Here is a 20,467-nt window from a genome sequence, read left to right on the forward strand (position 1 = left end):
TATATGAGTCACAATTATGCCACACAATTATTGAATACCTGAGGCAAAACAGAATATTCTTAAGGAGAAGTTTAATTAGAGAAGTCAAAAAAAAAAAAATCAACCCAACACCAGGCACACAAGAAAAACAATGGCAACACATTTTGAAATACTCAATAAAGTTTAAAAGCTAATGTTACTAGAGCTAACACCAGTTTGATAACAGACACTTTTCAGGAGATACAGGCATGTTCTCTAAGCCCACTTTCTACCTCGCTACAAGAGATAGGAGGTTCAAGGCAAGCCTGTACAATTTCCGATTGTCTAAGTTGAGCAGAGAAACGGCTTCATCCTAGCAGCTTGAAATTAAATGTTGCTTGCTTTTTCAGTGTGTTTAGACTTGCAAGAGAGCGGTTAAGGATCTTGTGCATTCTAACCTACTGTGGCTGCTGGACTGCATTTGGCCTCCTTGTAGAAGAATTGTTTTAATTCCTCAAATTCTTATTTAATTGTGTCAGTTTGAGAAAATTTACTTGCTGCCTTTAGAAAGAACATTTTGATTTCTAGAGCTGCTTTCTTCCACTATGGAAAACTAGGAGATTAATCAAGTTCCAGTTCCTTATTGTTAAAATGTGATCAGCAGATCGGCTGTTTTGCCTTTGCAGATTTCTTCATCCAGCCACAAGGCTACCTTATATCTAGACATTATTTTGGAATAGGTATTACAGTATTGGTTGGGATGCTACTTTAATTGATAATCTGTCTTACCAGAGAGGATGATTTTCATGGCAACTAACAATAATGAACATCAAGACAAAAACACAGAGCACACAAAGTTATTAAGATGCAAGTAAAATCAAGTAAAAATACATAAGTAAAAAAATACAAATAACATCAAAGAATTCCATATACACACCGACACCCAGCAAAGTCAATTTAAAAGCCAAATACCTGCTTGAATGCAAATTTGCATTGTATTTGCCTTTTAGAAGACAATTGCCTGGCTCTTATTAGCCCCAGAGGGTACAACATTGCAGACTATTTTTAAATAGTTAGGTTTATTGTTCAACTATTGTACCATAAGCTTTCCTATGGCATCTTTAGTGCCTGGAAAATGAATTTTACTATATAAATTTGTTAAAATTTGCAAAATATTATAATTTGCCTTAACATGGACCTTTTTGTTGAGGTAACGTTTCTGTATATTTGTGATCTCATGAAGAATAGAGTATTGATATCTTTCAGTGATAGGTGGGATATAGTTTTGATATGTAAATAAGCTTGAGGTTCCTCCCAACATCTGGATCATTTCACTCTGATGTTGTTTAGAAGAACCATTAAGAGTTGGTTCACTCTTCACCTAGGCCTTCAATGCAGGAGAGCAAGCCCTCTTACTTCATCATACTTGCCATTTTTATTATTTAACATTCTATTGCTTTTATTAAATTTCTTGGATTGCTGTGAGTCACCTAGAGTCATTGATAATTTAGTTCTCATTATTATTATTATTGCTGATTCCTGTGATTAAAATGATTTAGATTTTTCAGTTCAATGGGGACTGCTCTTAGAGGTTCCTTGGTGTCCAGGATGGCACTGATGATTCCTTTTGAAGGCAAATAAAATAAACCACTGGGACAATCTGAGGAAGATAATGGGAATCTCTACCAATTGATCTGAAATTTATGGAGGGGAAATTCAGAGTTATAAGGGGATGTGAGGAGTCAGGCCCACAATTCTGGGAGAGATCTTTAAATTCTAGCTTCAATATATTTCACCAATCTGAGTTTTTCGGTTCAAGAAAGCTCAGTTTTGGTACTGAGGCAGAATAGGATTGTCAGAAGAGTGGTAATTCATATATATGGTATTATATAACGACATAGCACTTGGGTTTCTGAGAGCATTCTTACAAGACAAAAACGTATTTAAATCTGTTGGTAAGATTATCTTTCTCTTTTTCTTGCAAAAATATCTAGAAATGTCAGTGGAGAAATTTTTATTGTCCCAACAAATCAGTGCAGAGTCTTCAAGACAAATTTTATCTCTAGCTCTATCTGGCCTTTCTAGATTACAAGCCACATCAGGTGCTTAATAAAAAAGTATTCATTATGCATATTCATTATGCACAGTGTTTCAGTTCCCTTCCCAGCATACATTATACTATTGTCGTCATGAGATTAATTTTGAGACATTTCATATTTTATTATATTTTTTGTCTTTTCTATTTGTTGTGGAGTTTGGTTGCCAAGATGCCTTTAGAAACATGTTATATCATTAAAACATTTTCTGATACCAAGCTGTTGCAAAATGTTTCAATAGTGGGTGCCTGATGTCTCGCCTCCCTTTCCATTCCTCTGTTAATGTAATCAGTAATTGGAATAAGAAATAGATATGGCATTTCTATCAGTTACCATTTGTATACAAAGTCTATATGCAGATGGGAGTATTTCAGAGGTTTGCAGGTGGGATTGTAAAACTGTTGTGAGTGCATGCATAATGATTTGTCAGCTTATATTGGTTTCTCTAGTTGTAATCTTAAAATGCTGAAACCAACCCATATTTATATGTATGAACGTTTGACGTAATTATTACAGATGCCAACTGGACAGTGATTATGACTTGTCTGCTATCTGGAGCATTTTTACCTTTAAAAAAAGATTATAAGATATATCTTCATAGTATTCTATGTGAAAGAATAAATTTTACATAAATGCATTAACAATCTTTTTAAAAAGTTTAAACATGTAAATATCAAGCCTTGACTCTTTGGTCAATTTCAGTCTAAAACAAACTTTTAAAGAAGTTATTAATGTATTTATGTAGATACTAGTTAGTGTTTCACTTAAAAATGAAAAATATCCCCTAAAAATTATGAAGTTCATGCTTAATGTATGTAAACCTACTTCAGGCTTCTAAAATCTTGTGTTTTTCTCCAGAACATCTGCAAAAAGTAGATTGAAAACATTTGTTTCTAATTTCAATTAACTTCAATTTAGCTTTCTGGTCAAGTCCTAAACTGTGGTTAATCTTAACAATAGTTTATTAAACCAAACTATTTTTATGGATCATACTATGAAGTGTTTGAAGAATTCATTTCAATAAATTGTAGCCAATGAACCACAGTTTATTTAGGTTCAGTTACAATTGTAATCTATGATTAATTATAAATAGAGAAATAGGCATTCTGTCCTTACAGCAGTGCCAGAGCACAAAATGGAAAGGGGAACCAGTGATTCTGAAATACATTCATGTGACAATGAACCATAGTTTATCAATCCTGGTGTCATGTTCTCCACATGTTTTAGACCACAGTTCTCAATCTGAGACAGAATATCCATTGGATAGACTGGTGGTGAGGAGTTGTGGTCACTTTCAGTTGGATAAGTCCAATTAGCTTTACACTTGAATACTGTCAATGAATTGTGTTGGTCTAGAAAGATGGCTTGCAGTCAGAAGTAGGAATTTCGGATGAACAGGTGTTTCCATGCTCTGTTTCTTCCTCTGTCAGCAGCCTGAATGTATCCAACTGGGACAACTCTTTCTTCAGCTTCTCAGTGGCCACTTAAAGGTCTGTTTGCCTTGAAAGTAGCTCCAGAAGGATACAAGTTGAAATGGTCTCTTTTTTGAAGGCCATTTGGGAACTGCTTGCTGAGAGTCCAAAGGTTGAATGGTGTGTTGAGCCTGTGCATCAGAAATTATCATGGGGCATAAGGATGTGAGGAATATTTGTGGGAAGCTATTCTTAATTGTACTTTTTTTCTCCATCTCTATGTTTAAATATACTGTATTTTAGATATTCAGGAGTTGTAGATTTGAGTTTACAAACTATCAAAATCATTTGGTCAAAACTGCAACCATGTTTATTTTACCATATCTGAATATTATTTTAGATTATATTTATGCATTGATTACAGATATCAAGTTGAAATATTAAATAAATGCTTACTCAGAGATCATGGTACAAACAACATTGAAAGGAAAATTGCTCCTGTTATTTCTGGTGAACAATTATTTGTAGGCAGTTTGTAAAGTATTATTTATTGATAATTAAAATTACATTTATTTTTTATTAAAAATAATTTCAAATGTGTATTAAATGATTGTATATATTGTTCTTTTTTTTGGTAAATCTGTGTAATCGTGCATTTTTTAAAGCACACTTTCTAATATAAATCTTAATTTTTGTGGTGAAAAAAATAAATACAATACAGCCTTAGAAGTGTCTACTCTTATTAGGATGGAATTATTTTGCTTTTTAAAATGTATTATATTCCTCGCAATAACTTGCAAGTCACATTCACATATGGGTTAGTAGCTTCCCATCCCAGCTATAGCTTCTTAGTAAGACAACCGTACTTTTTTCTCTGATGTGCTTGTCTCATCTCAATCTCCTATCTGACTGAAAAAGCAGTTGCCATAAATGTTCCAGAGCTTCTAATGAAATTGGCATCAAGAATACGGGAAGCCTTATACGAGTGTTCATTTGTACAACAGTAGATGAAGAGCTCTGTCTGTTCATTTAATTTCATTTGCAATTTTTGGTTGTGGTCTTTGGAAAAATGGCTCTGTTCAAGTCAAACTCTGCCACAAAAACAAAACAAAGGAAACAAACTCTATAATTTCACATACCACAAATTTACACACTGACCTGTTTTAGGCACCGAAGGGAGCTGTCCCCTTTCAATGAATGAATTGTACTTGAATAAATTGTATTTGAATAAAGTACAAATGAATAAGTTGTACTTGAATAAATAATAAATGGGATTGGGGGAGGGTAATGGGCAATAATGAGAACACTTCCTTTCATAAACTTAAGGAGTAAAAAGATAAAACTAAGCAAAAGTAACGATATTTGCCTTTGCTTGCTGGTACTACCATATTTTTTGTTCTTTGTTGCTGCATGCCCAGTACTCTTTCAATATACGTATCTGGGCTTAGACTCAATTCTGTAGAATTTTATATCACTCTAATAATTAATTGCTAGTGTTTCTACAATTTTATGTAAACTTCTGGGTAGCTTACTAAGCATAAACATTTAGGATTTTCACCAATACCAAACCTAGTGTACTGGCATTATCAAATGTTTTAAACTTTAGGATTAGTTTGGAATACTCATGTGCTGGAGAGCTAGTATTTAGATCATATTCTTAATTGTGTTGTAGGCATTGTGGATTTATAGGGTCAGTATGAATATACTGTAAATTAATTTTTATAAAATATACTTTTGTTGAGCAGTCTAGCTCTCATGGCAAAAGTTGAACAATTTTATTCAGTAAATTTGTAATCAAAGAGACTCTCAATTTTGCATTCTTAATCCAGGTATTGAATGGAAATATGGTTACGTACAGAAGTCAGGACTGGATTAATTACCTGGAAATTAAGAGTCTAATTGTTTTGTCCCTATTGTTAAATTATAAAAATGAAAAAAGGAAGGACAAATAGATTTTCCTGACTCCTTCAATTTCTTCCATTAAGTCCACTTGCTTGGTTTAATGTTAAATCATGGAACCGCTTATTTATCTTATTTATCATTTATCTTTGCCTACTTATCCTTCTCCTCGTGTCTGTAAGGTGAAATATTGAGATAACTGTTCTTAGTATTTTTATAGCAGGTTCTTGCATAGATTTATGCAGTACTGTTCTGTTTCCTTTTGTGCATTGTTTATTTTCCCTACTCAGACAGGGAAAAAATACTTGAATGCAATTCCTCTCTCACTTTTTTGCGTGGGGGGGGGGATAGAAAATTGAAAGGGGTAGTGAACCATGATTCAAGAGGCTGAGAGAGAACCTCTTTCTTTCACAGCATTAATTAACTCAAGTTCGTTAGGACGTGGAGTCTACTGCAGTTTTCCCTTGTTTGTGCTAAATCAGGTCAGAGAGAAAAACTTTTCAAGCAGGCTCTAAGTGTTAGCTCAGAAGAATGAAGAAGCAAAGCAAACTGATATAAGTATATCAATTGATTTTGTTGTATAATATGCCAAAGATGTGAGATGTACATTAATAAATATTTCCTATAGTTGTGGAAATGAATTCTGTTAATATTGGAGAGACATGAGTAGGAGATATTTGATGATTTCTTTAAAAGAGGTGAGTTGGCAATTACTGAGAAGCTAGGTTGGTTCATGCGAGCGTCGTGCAATAGACAGAACATTTTTTTAAAAAAAAGAATGCATATTGGGAGACTATTCTGTCTTATTGGTTTAATTGTTCCAATCCATGCTGGAAGTTGTTGTTTGCTTCTAGTCAATTTTTCATTTTAGTCTCTATTGTATGTTTGTGTATTTATATAATTTTGCTCCTATGATGTATATTGCAAAATACTGCATATCATAATTCTTTGTAATTATGGGAAGATGTATCCACCTTAAATTTTGTACTCCATCTGGAACCCAGCCAAGATGGACATAAAATCACACAGATTCATTTTTAGCAAAAAAAGAAAAAAAAGGTTTCTCATTTCTGCACTCTGGGGGGAAAAAAAACGGCAGGAGCAAGCCACAGGCTAATATGTTGTAGATCTCGCTAGCCCTGTGGAGAGTGGAAATTTATGTGCTATTCATTCACTAAGGAAGTAGTTTGCCAGGGTGCTACTGACTGTTTCTATGACAACCCCAAGAAAGCTTTACAGTTGATCCTCTTGCTGGAAAAGAGTGAAAGTGAGAAGGAGGGAGGGAGAGAAAGAGAGCCTCCAAAAATGAAAAGGCAAAAATAAACACACACACACAAGGAAAATAGACAAAGAGGTGGAAAGTTTTATTTGAAGCAATTAGCTTCTACAGTCCGCTAGATGCTCATTTGGGAGAACTTTGTAGTGAACTCAATATTTACTCCTGAGTAATATATAGAATTTTGATATAAAAGTTCTCCCAGACTTTGCAGAATCTCCTACCTCTAAGTCAGCATTCAAAACTATACTTTTAAATAAACTTTTTCTTAAATGATTCCCTTAAAATCTTTAGTTAATGCAGATAAAAAGTGACAATGCTTTAAATTGGAGTGGCAATGATAAAAAGTTGTTTTGTTTTTGTTTTGATGATAGGAGGCAGGGAAACTGTTTCAGATATTAGAGCTGACTCTTTGTTTTCCTCCAGGTTTTTAGAATGGCTCTTTTTTAAAATATACTCTTTCTTCTTCCCCTTTAATTTATATGTTTCTATTGGTATCATGTATCTTCTGGTTAACTGTACTTATTATTTTATTTCTCCTTACTTGCATATTGATTGATCAGATGGAGAATATGATATACACATTTTCTCTTCAGTCATATTATTCCAATTTATTATTTTGCAAGAAACAATAATCTTCTGTACTAGACTTCAATAGAACAACCTCTTGTACATGGTCACTTTTTGTTATTTAATATTGGAAACCAGGGGATGATACAAGGAACTTCACTGATTAGAACAGACGTTATATAGAAACTATATGTGGCAGATTAATTCCATTGTAAGGTTTTTGTGATATTAGGTTATTTCTCTAATATGGCTGGACCAAAGTATGCATTATCAAAAAATTCTGTGGCAAAATCCCTAAATAATAGTAAATGTTTTCTAGTTTGAACAGTCAACAGCTTCCTTTGTAATCACCAACAGTGGGTGCCGATGCTTGACGATGTTTCCATTGTTTCATTTGCAGCCTCTGTTTCTGTTTAGTACTAACCTGGATGTAGTACTAAAATAAAAGGTTCACCTTTATCTCTCTCTTTTAAAATAAATAAAAATGCTGAATGAAACGTTATGGGTTACCTGTCCAATGTGGAATTCCATATCCATCTTTATCTCTGTAAATCCCATAGAAGTTTGCTACTGATGCAAGATAATGATTAAATCACACTTGTGCTTGATTTAATGTATCAGAAAAGTAAAAAGAGTGCATCAGAATTTTAGCTGTGACCGAGTATCATATTATAGACTGGTATTGTTAGGGCTAGTCAGATCTTACAATCAGTTCAGGTGGTTGATTACATCGAGGTAAAAAATATTGGAAAGGACGTCAGCACTGAATTCAAATCTGGGGTTGTTTGTACTTGTACATGGCCAAAAATTGAATAAAACATGGATATTGGTACTCCTTTTATAAGGGGAAGAAAGGTATTTATACTTATTTGCAGCATCTCGATCCCTAAAGTTTGTTTTAAAATCTAATTTTGTGCAGTGCCTTTTTTACAGGGAGGAATAGCATATTTCAGTTCCATATCAAATCTTATGCTAAGAAAAAAATGTATTAGTTGCTTAGAAGTTAAAAGAAATATACTACTTTAAGGAAGCATTCTGTGCATGTAAGAAGTTGGGAGTCTTTGTGTTCCCAAGTAATGATGAAGTGAGAGTCAAAGAAGTTTTAAATTTCACCAACTTATTTTGAAAATCTTGGGGGGGGATGGCTATTGAGGAGAGAGAGGAAAGGGCAGGAGTTCATTTTTCTTTTATCTTCTTTATTCTACTTTCTTATGCTTCAGCTTGCACATACACCCCCTCATGATACAGATGTAGAAAATTAATCTCCAAGCTTTTGTGCCTGGAGAGAACTTTTACACCTCAACTGTCTGCCTGCCTGCCTGTCTGCCTGCTCACCTATAATTTGTGTGATTGAGCAGAAGGGGCAGGTTTAGGTATTTGGTCACAGTCCTTTGATATTTTGTCACTAGGGTCACAAAGAGGTGTGGAGCAGCTTATACTTTTCTCAAGCAAGCAATCTGTTTATATGTGGGAAGAGGTTGGAGGGCCCTGTACCTTGCTTCAATGGACTGGCTAATGCCAGATTTGTGGGTGGACAGAAGCAACCATTTGTCCCCCTCCCTCCCCAATTTAAGTTGAGCAGGGCAAACCTTCACTTACGATTTGCAAATGTAAATCTGGAGCTCTCATTTGGCCGTCTACTTGGCTGCTGAAAACCTGGCAACAAGGCCTGGAACTGACAGTGGGCATTAGAAAAGGCTCAGCATAAGTCTGACTTTCATGCCTCTCACTAGTGTGTTTGGTATGTCAGGGTCTGCACTCACACAGGTGCAGCCAAGACTAGAAAAACTCAAGTATAGCAATGCAAAGAGGAATATATATTGCCCTTTGGGTCAGTATAAATAGTGCCCTGAATTGTAAATTGTAAATTATTGTTTGCAAAATTGAGCTTCTCTGTTATTATTGCCCTATGAAAAGTTGATAAGGTGCTAAGAGAATGGATGGGCTAAGCCAGGGGTAGGCAACCTTGGCTCTTTTATGAATTGAACTCCACGAGTCATAAAAGAGCCAAGGTTGCCTACCCCTGGGCTAAGCCAAAGAAAAAGCAAACAAGATTCAGTTATAATAAAGTAAGAGTGATTTCCCAGGTCTCTCTTAAATGCTCCCATACTGAAGCAAAAGCTTTGGAAGACTGATTATTATTATAGTTGGTCTGATGTTTATATGGCTTTGGCATTTTTGTCCACCTATCAAATGTTTTCCAAAGATAGGCAGATGTTGTTGTTTAATATTATTAAAGGCATCGTTGCAGACTGTAAGCTGTTTTAAGTATAGCTGCCATTTGCAATTAATTTATAATAAGTCATTATTTCTTTGTTTTCAATCTTTGTATATTTATGACAGTAATTATACTAGTAAATATACTAGTAAATTTACTACCGGTAGTAGTCTTGAAGATGCTGGTATTATTATTATTATTTGTTGCATAGTCAGTCAAGTGTTTAGACTGGATTTGGCATTTTTATTCACCTATTGAGTCCTTCCTAAAGAAATGGGATAGGCAGATGTTGTTTGATGGTGTTAAAGATATCATTGTAGGATGATTATTAATAATCATAAACATTATTATTGACTTTCCTGCTCATATTTATTATCCTCTTTAAAGCTCTCTATTTTATCTTTTTGATTTCCTCTTCCATTTGTTTATCTCAATCTTACACATTATATTATATATATGTGTGTGTGTGTATATATATATATATATATGTATATATATATATATATGTGTGTGTGTGTGTGTGTGTATATATTATATTTGTGTATATTACAAAGTATTACACATTTTATTTTTGTTGTCTTTCTTTGTACTATTTTTTTCCCTAAAGTTCTCTATCTGAAATTAATTAATACTATTTTTAATCAGCTTTTCTGATGCTCTTTGTTTTAAACTTGCAACATAATCAAAAGTCAGGTAACAAAAAGTGTGTTGCGATAAAATAAAATAGCTGCCCTTGAAAAAGTTTCAGGATAGTTTCAACTTTGCAATATGGTCAAGTTTTGTCATGTTTGATTTATTGATTTATGGTTAGAAGACATAAATAATTTTATCTGGAACCCTGGTCCATTTAAGTAAATCACAAATTGAATGATTGATGGTCAACACTAAAGACTGAAGTTCTTGGCAAATGTTGAGATGAAGTGGCAGAAGGAAGGGGAAATGTGCAGAAAACTCATATTTTGCTAGAAACAGGACAGACTGACTGCCTGAAGTCTGAGGTAGATAACAGAAAGTTACAAAGAAATGTATTGGGGCAGGGGATAATGAATTTCCATCACTGCTTGAACTAAGAAAAAAGTAAGCTAAATCTGATCGAATCTTAAAGAGTATTATAGTTGAATAGATCTTTTCCTAGAAATGGTTGGGCCAAGAGGTGCCAGAAGGAGAATAAGATGGAGAGAGAAAGACAGAACAGCTGCTTTTTCTGAGGTCTGTGGGGCTGTCTTGGGGGGGGGGGTTGGGTTTGGGATGTATTCTAGGAGATTTATTTATTTAAAATATTTTGCTAGTTGTATTCTAGCCAAAATCTGCGGGCCAATAAAAATGCCATTGCTGCTGGACTTTGCTTGTTAGATACGAACTTGTCAATTTGGCAAATTGTTTTCAGTCTCTTAACTGCACAGTCTCTTTCTCTCTCTGTCTCTCTCTGCCACCCCCTCCCTGATTCCTTCTCTGCCAACCTCCCCCTCCACCTCCCTTTTCCTTTGATGCAGCCATTGGCTGCTCCACGATAGGTCTTCTTGCCAAATAGGTGGATCCTTCTTCTCTCTCTCTCCCTCTCTCTTTTTTTCTGCTGGCATTGGCAAAGGCAAATGGTTGGGGACCGAGCATGAAAGGAGAAAGCAAGCAAGCCAGAGAGTTTAGGAGGAAAAAGGGAAAGGAAAAAAGGGGGGAAAACAACAACAACAAAATCCCCCATACCCCAGCAGTTGGGTTTTGCCAGCAGCCGATCACAGCTGATCCCAGAGCGGAGTCTGCCCCTTTTCCCCTAGACCTGCGATCACCCCTATTCTCAGGCGGAGGAAGCCACATCTAAGTTGCATCTTTGCATTTCTGCCAACGCTGAGAGAGATTCTTCCCTGGTCTCAGCTTCCCCTGTCTGATTATTTGCTGTTGTCCTTCCTATTTTTAAATTTTGTTTCCTTTCTTCCCTTTATCACTATTATTGCTGTTATTGTTGCTAGTTTTTTTTAACAGCCATTTGGCATTTTTAACCTATTATGTGGCACAGGCAGAGTGATGCTGATTTATTTCTGTCTTCGGCTGAGGTTTCCCTTCCTAGCTGCCTTCTTTCAGTTTTCAATCCTTCCTTTTTGCTTTCCCTCTCTTTTTATTAAACAAGACTTGAACATTTTGGTGAACAGTTTGTAGTGAAGAATGCAGCCAACAATTATTTTCTATTTAATTTAAGAAATATCGAGCACTCTTGTGTGCACTTCCTTCGTACAGTTTTACTTTCCTCCTTTTTCTCCATTCCTCACCTTCCACCCCCCACCCCCCACCCGTATACCCACAATATCGTCTGCCTTCTATTCTCTGCAATTCTGAGCCCAGAATTTCTGAATCGGGGGCTTAGCTTCGCCGGGATGAGACAGAGCAATGGTAACTATTTCCATTTTTGACTATTTTTTTTTTCCTGGATGCTTTTGTTGTAGGGAAATTTTTATTTTTAAAATAAAGTTAGAAGGCCCACTAAAATTATTTCAATTTATAAAGAATATTTAGAGCTTTGGGTTTAGGACAGGGGATCAGAACTGATTTTGTCTTTAATTCCTACATTGCTGAACAAACTTCAATACTTTTATTTTTAAAGGAAGTGAAATTTTACTTCCACAACTTTATGCTGATTGTTTTTTTTTTAGATTTCCATACTAATGCATTGCCGAAACAATGTTAATTTTACTGTTTTCTCTCCCTCCCCCCTCCTCAAATTGCTGCTTGTCATCCTTCTTCTAGTATTGTGTTTATTTGTTGGCTGGATTAATCATATTCTGAGTTTGGCTTTATGTGCTCTCACTTTGCTGTTTTTCTCCCCCCCCTCCTATAAATTTCACGTTGCGATGCTTCCCCCTCCTGATTTTCTTATTCTAATGGATTTTTCCTTTCTTTGTTTTGCATCCTTTCTTCTCCCCCTGATCTCCCCAGGATGAATTCCACCCCTTCATTGAAGCTCTCCTTCCTCATGTCCGTGCCTTTTCCTACACATGGTTCAACCTGCAAGCTCGGAAGCGAAAGTACTTTAAGAAGCACGAGAAGCGAATGTCAAAGGATGAGGAACGAGCTGTGAAGGATGAATTACTTGGTGAAAAGCCTGAGATCAAGCAGAAATGGGCATCCCGACTCCTGGCCAAGCTACGCAAGGATATCCGCCCAGAGTTTCGTGAGGACTTTGTCTTGACCATCACGGGCAAGAAAGCACCATGTTGTGTCCTCTCCAATCCAGATCAGAAAGGCAAAATTCGCAGGATTGACTGCCTGAGGCAGGCTGACAAGGTTTGGAGGCTGGACCTAGTTATGGTCATCTTGTTCAAAGGGATCCCCCTTGAAAGTACTGATGGGGAGCGGCTATACAAGTCGCCGCAGTGCTCAAACCCGGGCCTTTGCGTCCAGCCACACCACATTGGAGTCACAATTAAAGAACTGGATCTTTACTTGGCGTATTTTGTTCACACTCCTGGTAGGTCCTATAAATAACACTGCTCACTATTTTTGGCTTTTATATTTAATTTTATAGGCAGTTTTTTTTCTCCAAAATTTTGTTTTTCTCTATATCTTTAATTTCAGCCCTAATTAGCAAACTGCTAACTTAAAATGTGCACTAGGGTAAGTCCATCATACTCAATTATTTGAAAAAGTCCTTCTGTCGGGTAGTCTTTCTTGATTTCCTGGTTCTTTTCTACCTGTGATGCCTGTAACTTCTTATGGTAAAGAAAATCTCTTTTGCTGAAAGCTGAGGGTTGGGGGGTGGGTGGGCGGAGGTGCACAAAGATTATTTAGGTAAATGTCAATCGGCAAAGAGAAAAGGGTTTTATTAATTAGAAGGCAAATTGAGGAACATTTATTTTGGGGTCAGAATTTTGTTTCTTTGCTTGATTCCCCTCTCCTTCCTAATTTCTTTTGTAGGATCAATTTAATATATCAGCATGCCCGGGGCTTGTAAACTGCAAACGTTCAGATAGGCACTCCTGAACAAATAGTGTGGCAGCTTTAGAGCAATAAATGAATTTTCAATGCCTGCTGTCCCACACAGGAACAAGTTTCTCAGGGGAGAGTTACGTGTGGAAGGGATAGTTTGGAACCCCTTTCTTTTGTTTTCATGGCCTCTTTTTTTCAGCTTGACTTTACTGTGTGAGTGTGTAGATGACCACACGTCCCTACTGTATTTAATTTTTATTTGTTTTTTCCAGCTCTCTTTTAGTTTTGTTTTCTTGCAATTGAAACAGAAATACCTGGTTTATTTTGAGCCCTATATCTAATTTGCTTTAGACTTTGAAATCCAAATTGGATGGCTGCAGAATATTTCTAGATTTATCTTTGTTGTACTAAAAAGGATCTACCCCAAACTTCCTTTCCTCCTTCTGTTGCTTCTGTAGTATTTCTCGCTTCTTTTTCTTTTAAGAGGTCAAGGGTCCAACAATAATCCAGTTTTCCTGGATGCCACTTCCATCTTTGTGACACTTTTTCTTCAACAATGACAAGACTCTTCTGTTAAACCCAGTTGTCTACCTTCTGGCCACCTTATGTGTCCCCAACAGTCTGTGTTTCTATAGCTTCAGTCTAATAATATTGTCAGGAGTCTTTTCTCCTTTTTTAGAGTATGCCCACCCAGTGTGTGTCCTGCAGCCTCTGGACAATGTCAGGAGGTTCATCTCAGCGCCTGCGGATGGCATTACTGGCACACTCATATCATCTATTCTGCACAGCTCAGGGCACTTCCAGGCCTGGCAAGTAAAAAACAACATTCCTGTATTCCTTTTCTTCAAGTGCTTTTCCTTTTCCTTTCTCACTCTAATTAAAGTTACAACAAAACTAGGCCCCCATTACCTTCCCAGCCAGATTCACACCAATCCATTTTAAACACAGAGAATTCCCCTTTCATATCAGAATATGTACGTATTGATTTGTGGCAATTTTACTCACAAGGCATCACACATAAAGTAGATCTTATCATGCTTTCTAAAATTCAGATAAATCATCTGAAAGAGATTTTCATTCCATACTTCAAGTCAAATATGGAAAGTTGGGTAAACTCATGAGGTGAATAAAATAAATGACCTCTGACAATTAATCATTTATGTTTTAATGATTAAGTAGTTTTTCCCAGATATTGGCAAATAAGCTGGCAAATCATTTTAAAATGTAATGTGATCCTTAAGCAATTGAATTCCTTGCATTTTCAAGGAAGTATATATGTGTGTATTCACAGTTGGATTGTATAGGCTTCACTCTACTCTACTCCAATGAAAAGCCCAGGAAGGCCACCTAAGCCTAAAGCTATTTACAGATCAATAGTTTGTATAAGAGTTTGTTTTCTTCCAGTTTTAAATTTCTGTATGCAGATATCATAAGCCATAACAAGATGCGGGTGGGTTATGAATATTTGCTGGAATTATTAACATGCATGATATTACAGTATTTTGCAAGTCAAGATTCTCTTAACACTGCAAAGTATTTAATCTTTTAAGTGAAAGACTGAGAAAAGGTATGGTGGAACAGGAAATTCAATTCATGCCACTAAATATGGAAAATAGAACTTCTGCTAAAATCCCTTTTACCGGTGGAATAAGCTAGATCAGTGGTGGCGAACCTATGGCACGGGTGCCAGAGGCGGCACTCAGAGCCCTCTCTGTGGGCACACGCGCCATTGCCCCAGTCCTAGGCCCTCAGCTGAGTTTTATAAAACCTTTTCGCTTTACGCCTCCGCCGCCGTGTACAAAAAAAAAAAAAGGTTCAATCAATCAGTCAATTTCAACTTCTCGCGAGAAAAAAAAAAGATCTTGCAAAGTTGGAATTGATTGATTGAACTTTTTAGTCCCACCCAATCTGCTGTTACCACCACAGCCACGCCCACCCAATGGGCCATACCCACCCAATGGGCCACACCCACCCGGCACCCGACGATGCATAAGTGGGTTTGGGGTTGCAGTTTGGGCACTCAGTCTCTAAAAGGTTCGCCATCACTGAGCTAGATTTTACAACCTACCAAACTTTAAACAATTGATTCTGTGTTTAGCCTTAGAATCCCAAGTTCTGAATGGTGCCTGCTCCATTGTACTGCCTTTTTTATCCTACTTTTATTACTGTACAGGTCTTAAATAAAGATAGCAATACGTAGCATAGGCAGTAAATCAGACAGATTTTTTGCTGATTGCATGCCAACAGTTCCTAATTCTGTGCTTTCCATAATATTTCATTTATTATTTGAGCTTTCTATTTTAAGAAAGATCCTCAAGGAAATTCTTATGGCAAATGCAAGAATGAGATGTTGGATATTTGTAGAGAAAAGTCAGTGTGGGAAATTACTATCATCCCTCCCTTGATTGCCTGTTATATAAATGTATGTATGTATGTATGTATGTATGTATGTATGTATGTATGTATGAATGAATGTATGTATGTATGTATGTATGTATGTATGTATGTATGTATGTATGTATGTATGTATGCATTTTTCCTGTTACTGGACTAGAAGCAAGTTCAACTGTAGTGGAGAAGGGAAAAACAACTTTGGGACAGACCTGGAAAATCAATGATGCAGGATAGGTTAAACTCACCTTTCTCCTTTTCACTGACCCATCTGTGAACAATACTTGGACTATTTGACTATATATCAAAGTCAATCATCAGATTATTAAGGGGAAAAAACATGATATACTGTATGGGTTTGGGAACACATGTTGCCAAGGTGGCATAAAGCCCAATTCCAAAAGTGGCAGTGTTATCTATCCATGTCTGAATCAAAAATAACATCTTAAGCAATACAATAACAGGAGCAGTAGTATTAAAAATTGTGGGTCTTTGCTAAGAAAATATGTAAAATGTGTAGAAAATCTTTCCATCATAAAATTTTAATAATTTATTCATGTCTCCTAACTGTAAAAATAATGCATATTTTTAACCTCTTAATCTACATGTTTTTCATCATAGAATAAATAGTAATGGGACTGGAGAATGATTTTAATTGGGAAAGTGTGATAGTCCCATACAGTTCAGGGTCCTTCCATCGGTACTGCTGATTTCTTTAAGAATAGATGGAAGATTCAGATCTCAGTTTCCAATATCACATCATTAGATTACAGTATGTGCTGCTCTTTCATTGGTAACTTGTTAATTGTGCACGAGAGAATGAAAAAGGGGACAAGAGGACATCACTCCTATGGTATGGAGGAGAGACTACTGTATTTTCTCAGTTGCTTGATCTTAATTGCAGTACATAACTTAGTAAAATAGTGCACTTACTAGAATTTAGAGCAATTTGCTTTTGATTCAGTTAATCTTATTTTTAGAGAGCAATCGTGGATAAACCTATCATTTCTATCCCATTTTAAAACCATAACCAAAGTATTTATTCTTACAGATATGGTTTTAAAACTAGTAGGCCAATTCATTTCTCATCCCTGCTATGGGGGCATTGTTTTAGCTTGTTTGGGTATGTCTTGGTGTTATGAAAATTTGTAAAATCCATTTGATGAAAGTTCATTCAATGAAACGCTAACTTATATCATTGTTTTATTACAAGTCATGTTCGTTTCTAAGGAGTTGGTCTATTTCCTTATTTCTTTTAAATTTTAAAACAAGAAGAGAGTCCTCCCTTAGTGAAAGCATGCTTTGTAAATAGTTGGGTCCTTTACTAGATCCAAAAATTAATATTTTTTGCCAAGCACAAATGCCAGATGTATTTCCTATTCTTACCATGTTGGCGTTTTCTTGTCTTCTTCATTTCTTTCTTTTGTTATAAAAGTAGAAGGCACCATTTCTTTGGTGCTAGGTTACTTCCTGGCTACAAAACAATCCTCTTTTAATATTTTATATGAATGGTAAACAACGTAAAGTTGTCATGCCATTTCCCAAATCATAGGCTGATGGTGAGTTACAAGTTTGACATGGCTAAGGAAAAACAAACCCTAACCAACACTGGTGAGATTCTAGAGAAAGCTAATGAAACTTATTGTTTAGTGTTCAGGAAAATATGAGTATCCTCCTTTCCAGTTAAGTATAGTGGGTAGTATACTGTAGACTGTTTAAGCTGTCTGAAGTTTGCCCTGGGAAGTTGTGTTTTTAAGATAGAGAGGTTACTGCTGTGTTTTAGCCTTCGGAGTCTAACTATGAAAAATTGAATTAAAATATTACAAATAATATACAGTAATGTACAAAACTAGTACATTATTCACTCCACATATAGTGCATTTGGGGGGTGGGTAAAATACTGTATCTGATATCACCAGAATGTGATCTTCCTGTCCCCGTTTAAAAAAAAGATGTGTAAATTCTGCTTTTAAAGTTGAAGTACAACTTATCAAGAGCTGCATTCACTCTGGAAAGGGGAAGCAAGTAGGAGAATTAAAATTGTAGTAATTCTAGATTGAGCAGCATCAGGGCACCTTAGGATTCCATTCCAAGTTATAATTGTTCTAGTTAAGGGGAAACCAATTTAGTTTCCAGTATTAGTGTTAAGTGCTTAAGAAGGTGAAGTATCTCTAAAACAGAAAAACAGACGATTTGTTGAGCAAATTCTGATCTAAATAATGCCACTGATGGAAGGAAGGGCATTGTCCTGCTGAATGGTAGTTAACAATTGCATTGTTAGTCTGGTTTCCCGATTTAATTTTAGGAAACCTGTGGAATTATGCAAGTGCTTTCATATTTTGTTACCAAAAGCTTCAAAAAGCGCCCCAGTGTAGTTATGGTAAGAAATGTATGCTTCAGAAGCCTTATCAGACACACCAGAATGTAAATGTGAATGGGATAATAGAAGTGTGTATCCAATTTGGCTTTTAAAAGGTGCTTTTTTAGAACTAGTAAAGATAATTTGCCTAGAGATCATTATGAAGTATAAAAAATAAGTGTGCCCCAAAGACAAAGATAGTTCTGCAATAACAGCTGTCCGAAAAGCTCTTGACCAAAGAGCACATGAAGAAGACAGAAGGGTGAAAGACTTCTGAATTAAGTTCTAGGAAAATGGGAGCGGTGAGATATTTCAACATATGAATACATAATAGAAATACATTAAAAATAATGTTTGAATAACTACAGTATAATTGTGAGTGCTGAATTAAATGCGCTGAACAATATGCTACCTAATTTGAGACATTTTATGTTGAACAAACTTTTTAATGGTGTTGAGAAAATCAATTGCAATCCGTCATTTCCAGGAAAGCTATGTATTTTTCCAAATCTATACAGCAATGGTGTTTGATCAGCTGTGGGTATCCATCCCTTTTGAAATCAGTGGACACTAATATAGACTTAGAATCATGGAAATTTAAGTTTGCAAAGAAATAGCTATATCTATTTTTTGAAGTGCAGAACAAAACTAAACAAGTCTACCATCAGGCTTGAATGTGGAGCACATTCCTATAAGAAAGACTGTATAGCAAAGTTGTAAGAAAGGAAGCGAAAGGAAATTAAAAAAGGGAATCAAGTGACACAGAAAGAAATTGGTAATAAATAGTCATAGGTGGATTGGCAGGTACTCTGATGCAGTAGGTTTGATCCATAAAAGCTTAAATATAATAGCATTAGTCAGTCTTATATGTATCACATTTCTCTCTTCCTCTCTTAGCTTTAATATATTAACCTATTTTAAAAACTGTGTCAGTCCCTCAAGTGTAAAAAATTGTTTTCTATTCCTACTGCAAGCAGAGAAAGATTGGCTAGATTACGTGGGCATCTTTCCCATCCCCCATGCTTTGGGCACATTTTTCTCTGCCCCACCTGTTTTCTGAAGTGCCAGTTCCTGGAAATGCTGCAGCTTGCAAGTCTCCTCCCATAGATCTTGCTCTGCACCAGGCAGAGGCTTGTGAACTTCCATCCAGTTAATTGTGATTGACATCAGGTGCATGATGATATGATCAGGTGCTCCATGATTATCTGCATGCTCTCGCTCTCTCTCTCTCTCTCTCTCTCTCTCACACACACACACACACACACACACACCATGTAGCCTATTTTAGGAAGACTGAAATAAGGTTATAAATCCACCCTTTTTGGTGGCCACCAGTTAGTTAAAATGTAATATAAGTACATTTAAATTTTATTTCTATCCTTTTGTGGAGACATACCAAGGAACTCACCATTGTGTTAAGTGGTGGCTATGAAGTGAAACTTCTCTTGAGTAAGTACATCAAGTTTCTTTCCTAGGCACTGTACATCAAGTAAACCAGAGCGCTGCTCTGGTACCATCTTCTGCTATATAGGGTGCTCTTCAGATGTCCCTGCTCACCTTCCACCATTTTTATCTAATCCAATCTGGCCTCCCATTTCATTCCTCCCAAAGTTTCAGCAAGCTGATTTATTTGCGGGGTATTCTTTCCCTGCTGAATAAACTCAATTTGTTATTAAATGCTTTAGCTTAACCCAGAATTATGAAGCAATTCTGGATGGTTATTATAGAGGTTAAAAATATATATTAACTTGCACGTTGTGGGATATGTAGCATGTTTGAGGCAGGGTTGAATGGGGAGGGGCAAGGGGGAGAAAAAAGCCAAGACATCTGGTGCAAAAATTCCCCAGGTCTGCTCAATTGCTAAGATTTATCCAGCAAAATTTCTCTTGTTTCTCTGCTGAGCTGTCTGACTTGAAAGGTCCTTTCACGGACCCAGAAGTATAAACACCGCACCATAGAAGCCTTATTTTAGTTCTTGTTTGCTTTCATTTTCCAAGGTGGGTGGATGCAGGGAGGGTTGGCTATGTGTGGATTCAGCTCAGGATATCCAGGAGAGCAAGAGAGAGATGAGGCTTCACTGTGAGGGATATAACTTTTTTTCCCTTCTTTCGATGCCCTGTGACCCCTTGACTAGTGGGGAAGCGTGGAGGAATGGTTTACTTTCTCTTCTCTTTCTGCTTCTTCCCACTACTCGCCCCCTCCTGAGTTAGTTCTGGAGGACTTACAACCACCCAGGCTGTGTGGTCAGGCAGAGCTGTGATCCGCAGCAAGCAAGGAAAGGATTAACCCCACTCCTATAGTACTGTCCTCTCCCGTGCTAGTCATTCTTCTTAGCCGAACCTACTTCACAGAGTTGTTTGGGGACAAAATTAA

At 36.4% G+C, this 20,467-nt stretch overlaps 1 protein-coding gene across 1 annotated transcript in view; it reads left to right on the plus strand.

Annotated features, from left to right (window-relative positions):
• NFIX (nuclear factor I X) overlaps positions 1-20,467 on the plus strand; it is a 214,726-nt gene that overhangs the window by 35,352 nt on the left and 158,907 nt on the right. Inside the window, exon 2 of the mRNA XM_015813288.1 lies at positions 12,355-12,886. Coding sequence (XP_015668774.1) covers positions 12,355-12,886 — 532 coding nt within the window. The remainder of the gene's footprint in view (positions 1-12,354; positions 12,887-20,467) is intronic.

Source organism: Protobothrops mucrosquamatus, unplaced genomic scaffold, assembly GCF_001527695.2.
Source record: "Protobothrops mucrosquamatus isolate PMUCROS unplaced genomic scaffold, P.Mucros_1.0 scaffold150, whole genome shotgun sequence".
NCBI lineage: Eukaryota > Metazoa > Chordata > Lepidosauria > Squamata > Viperidae > Protobothrops > Protobothrops mucrosquamatus.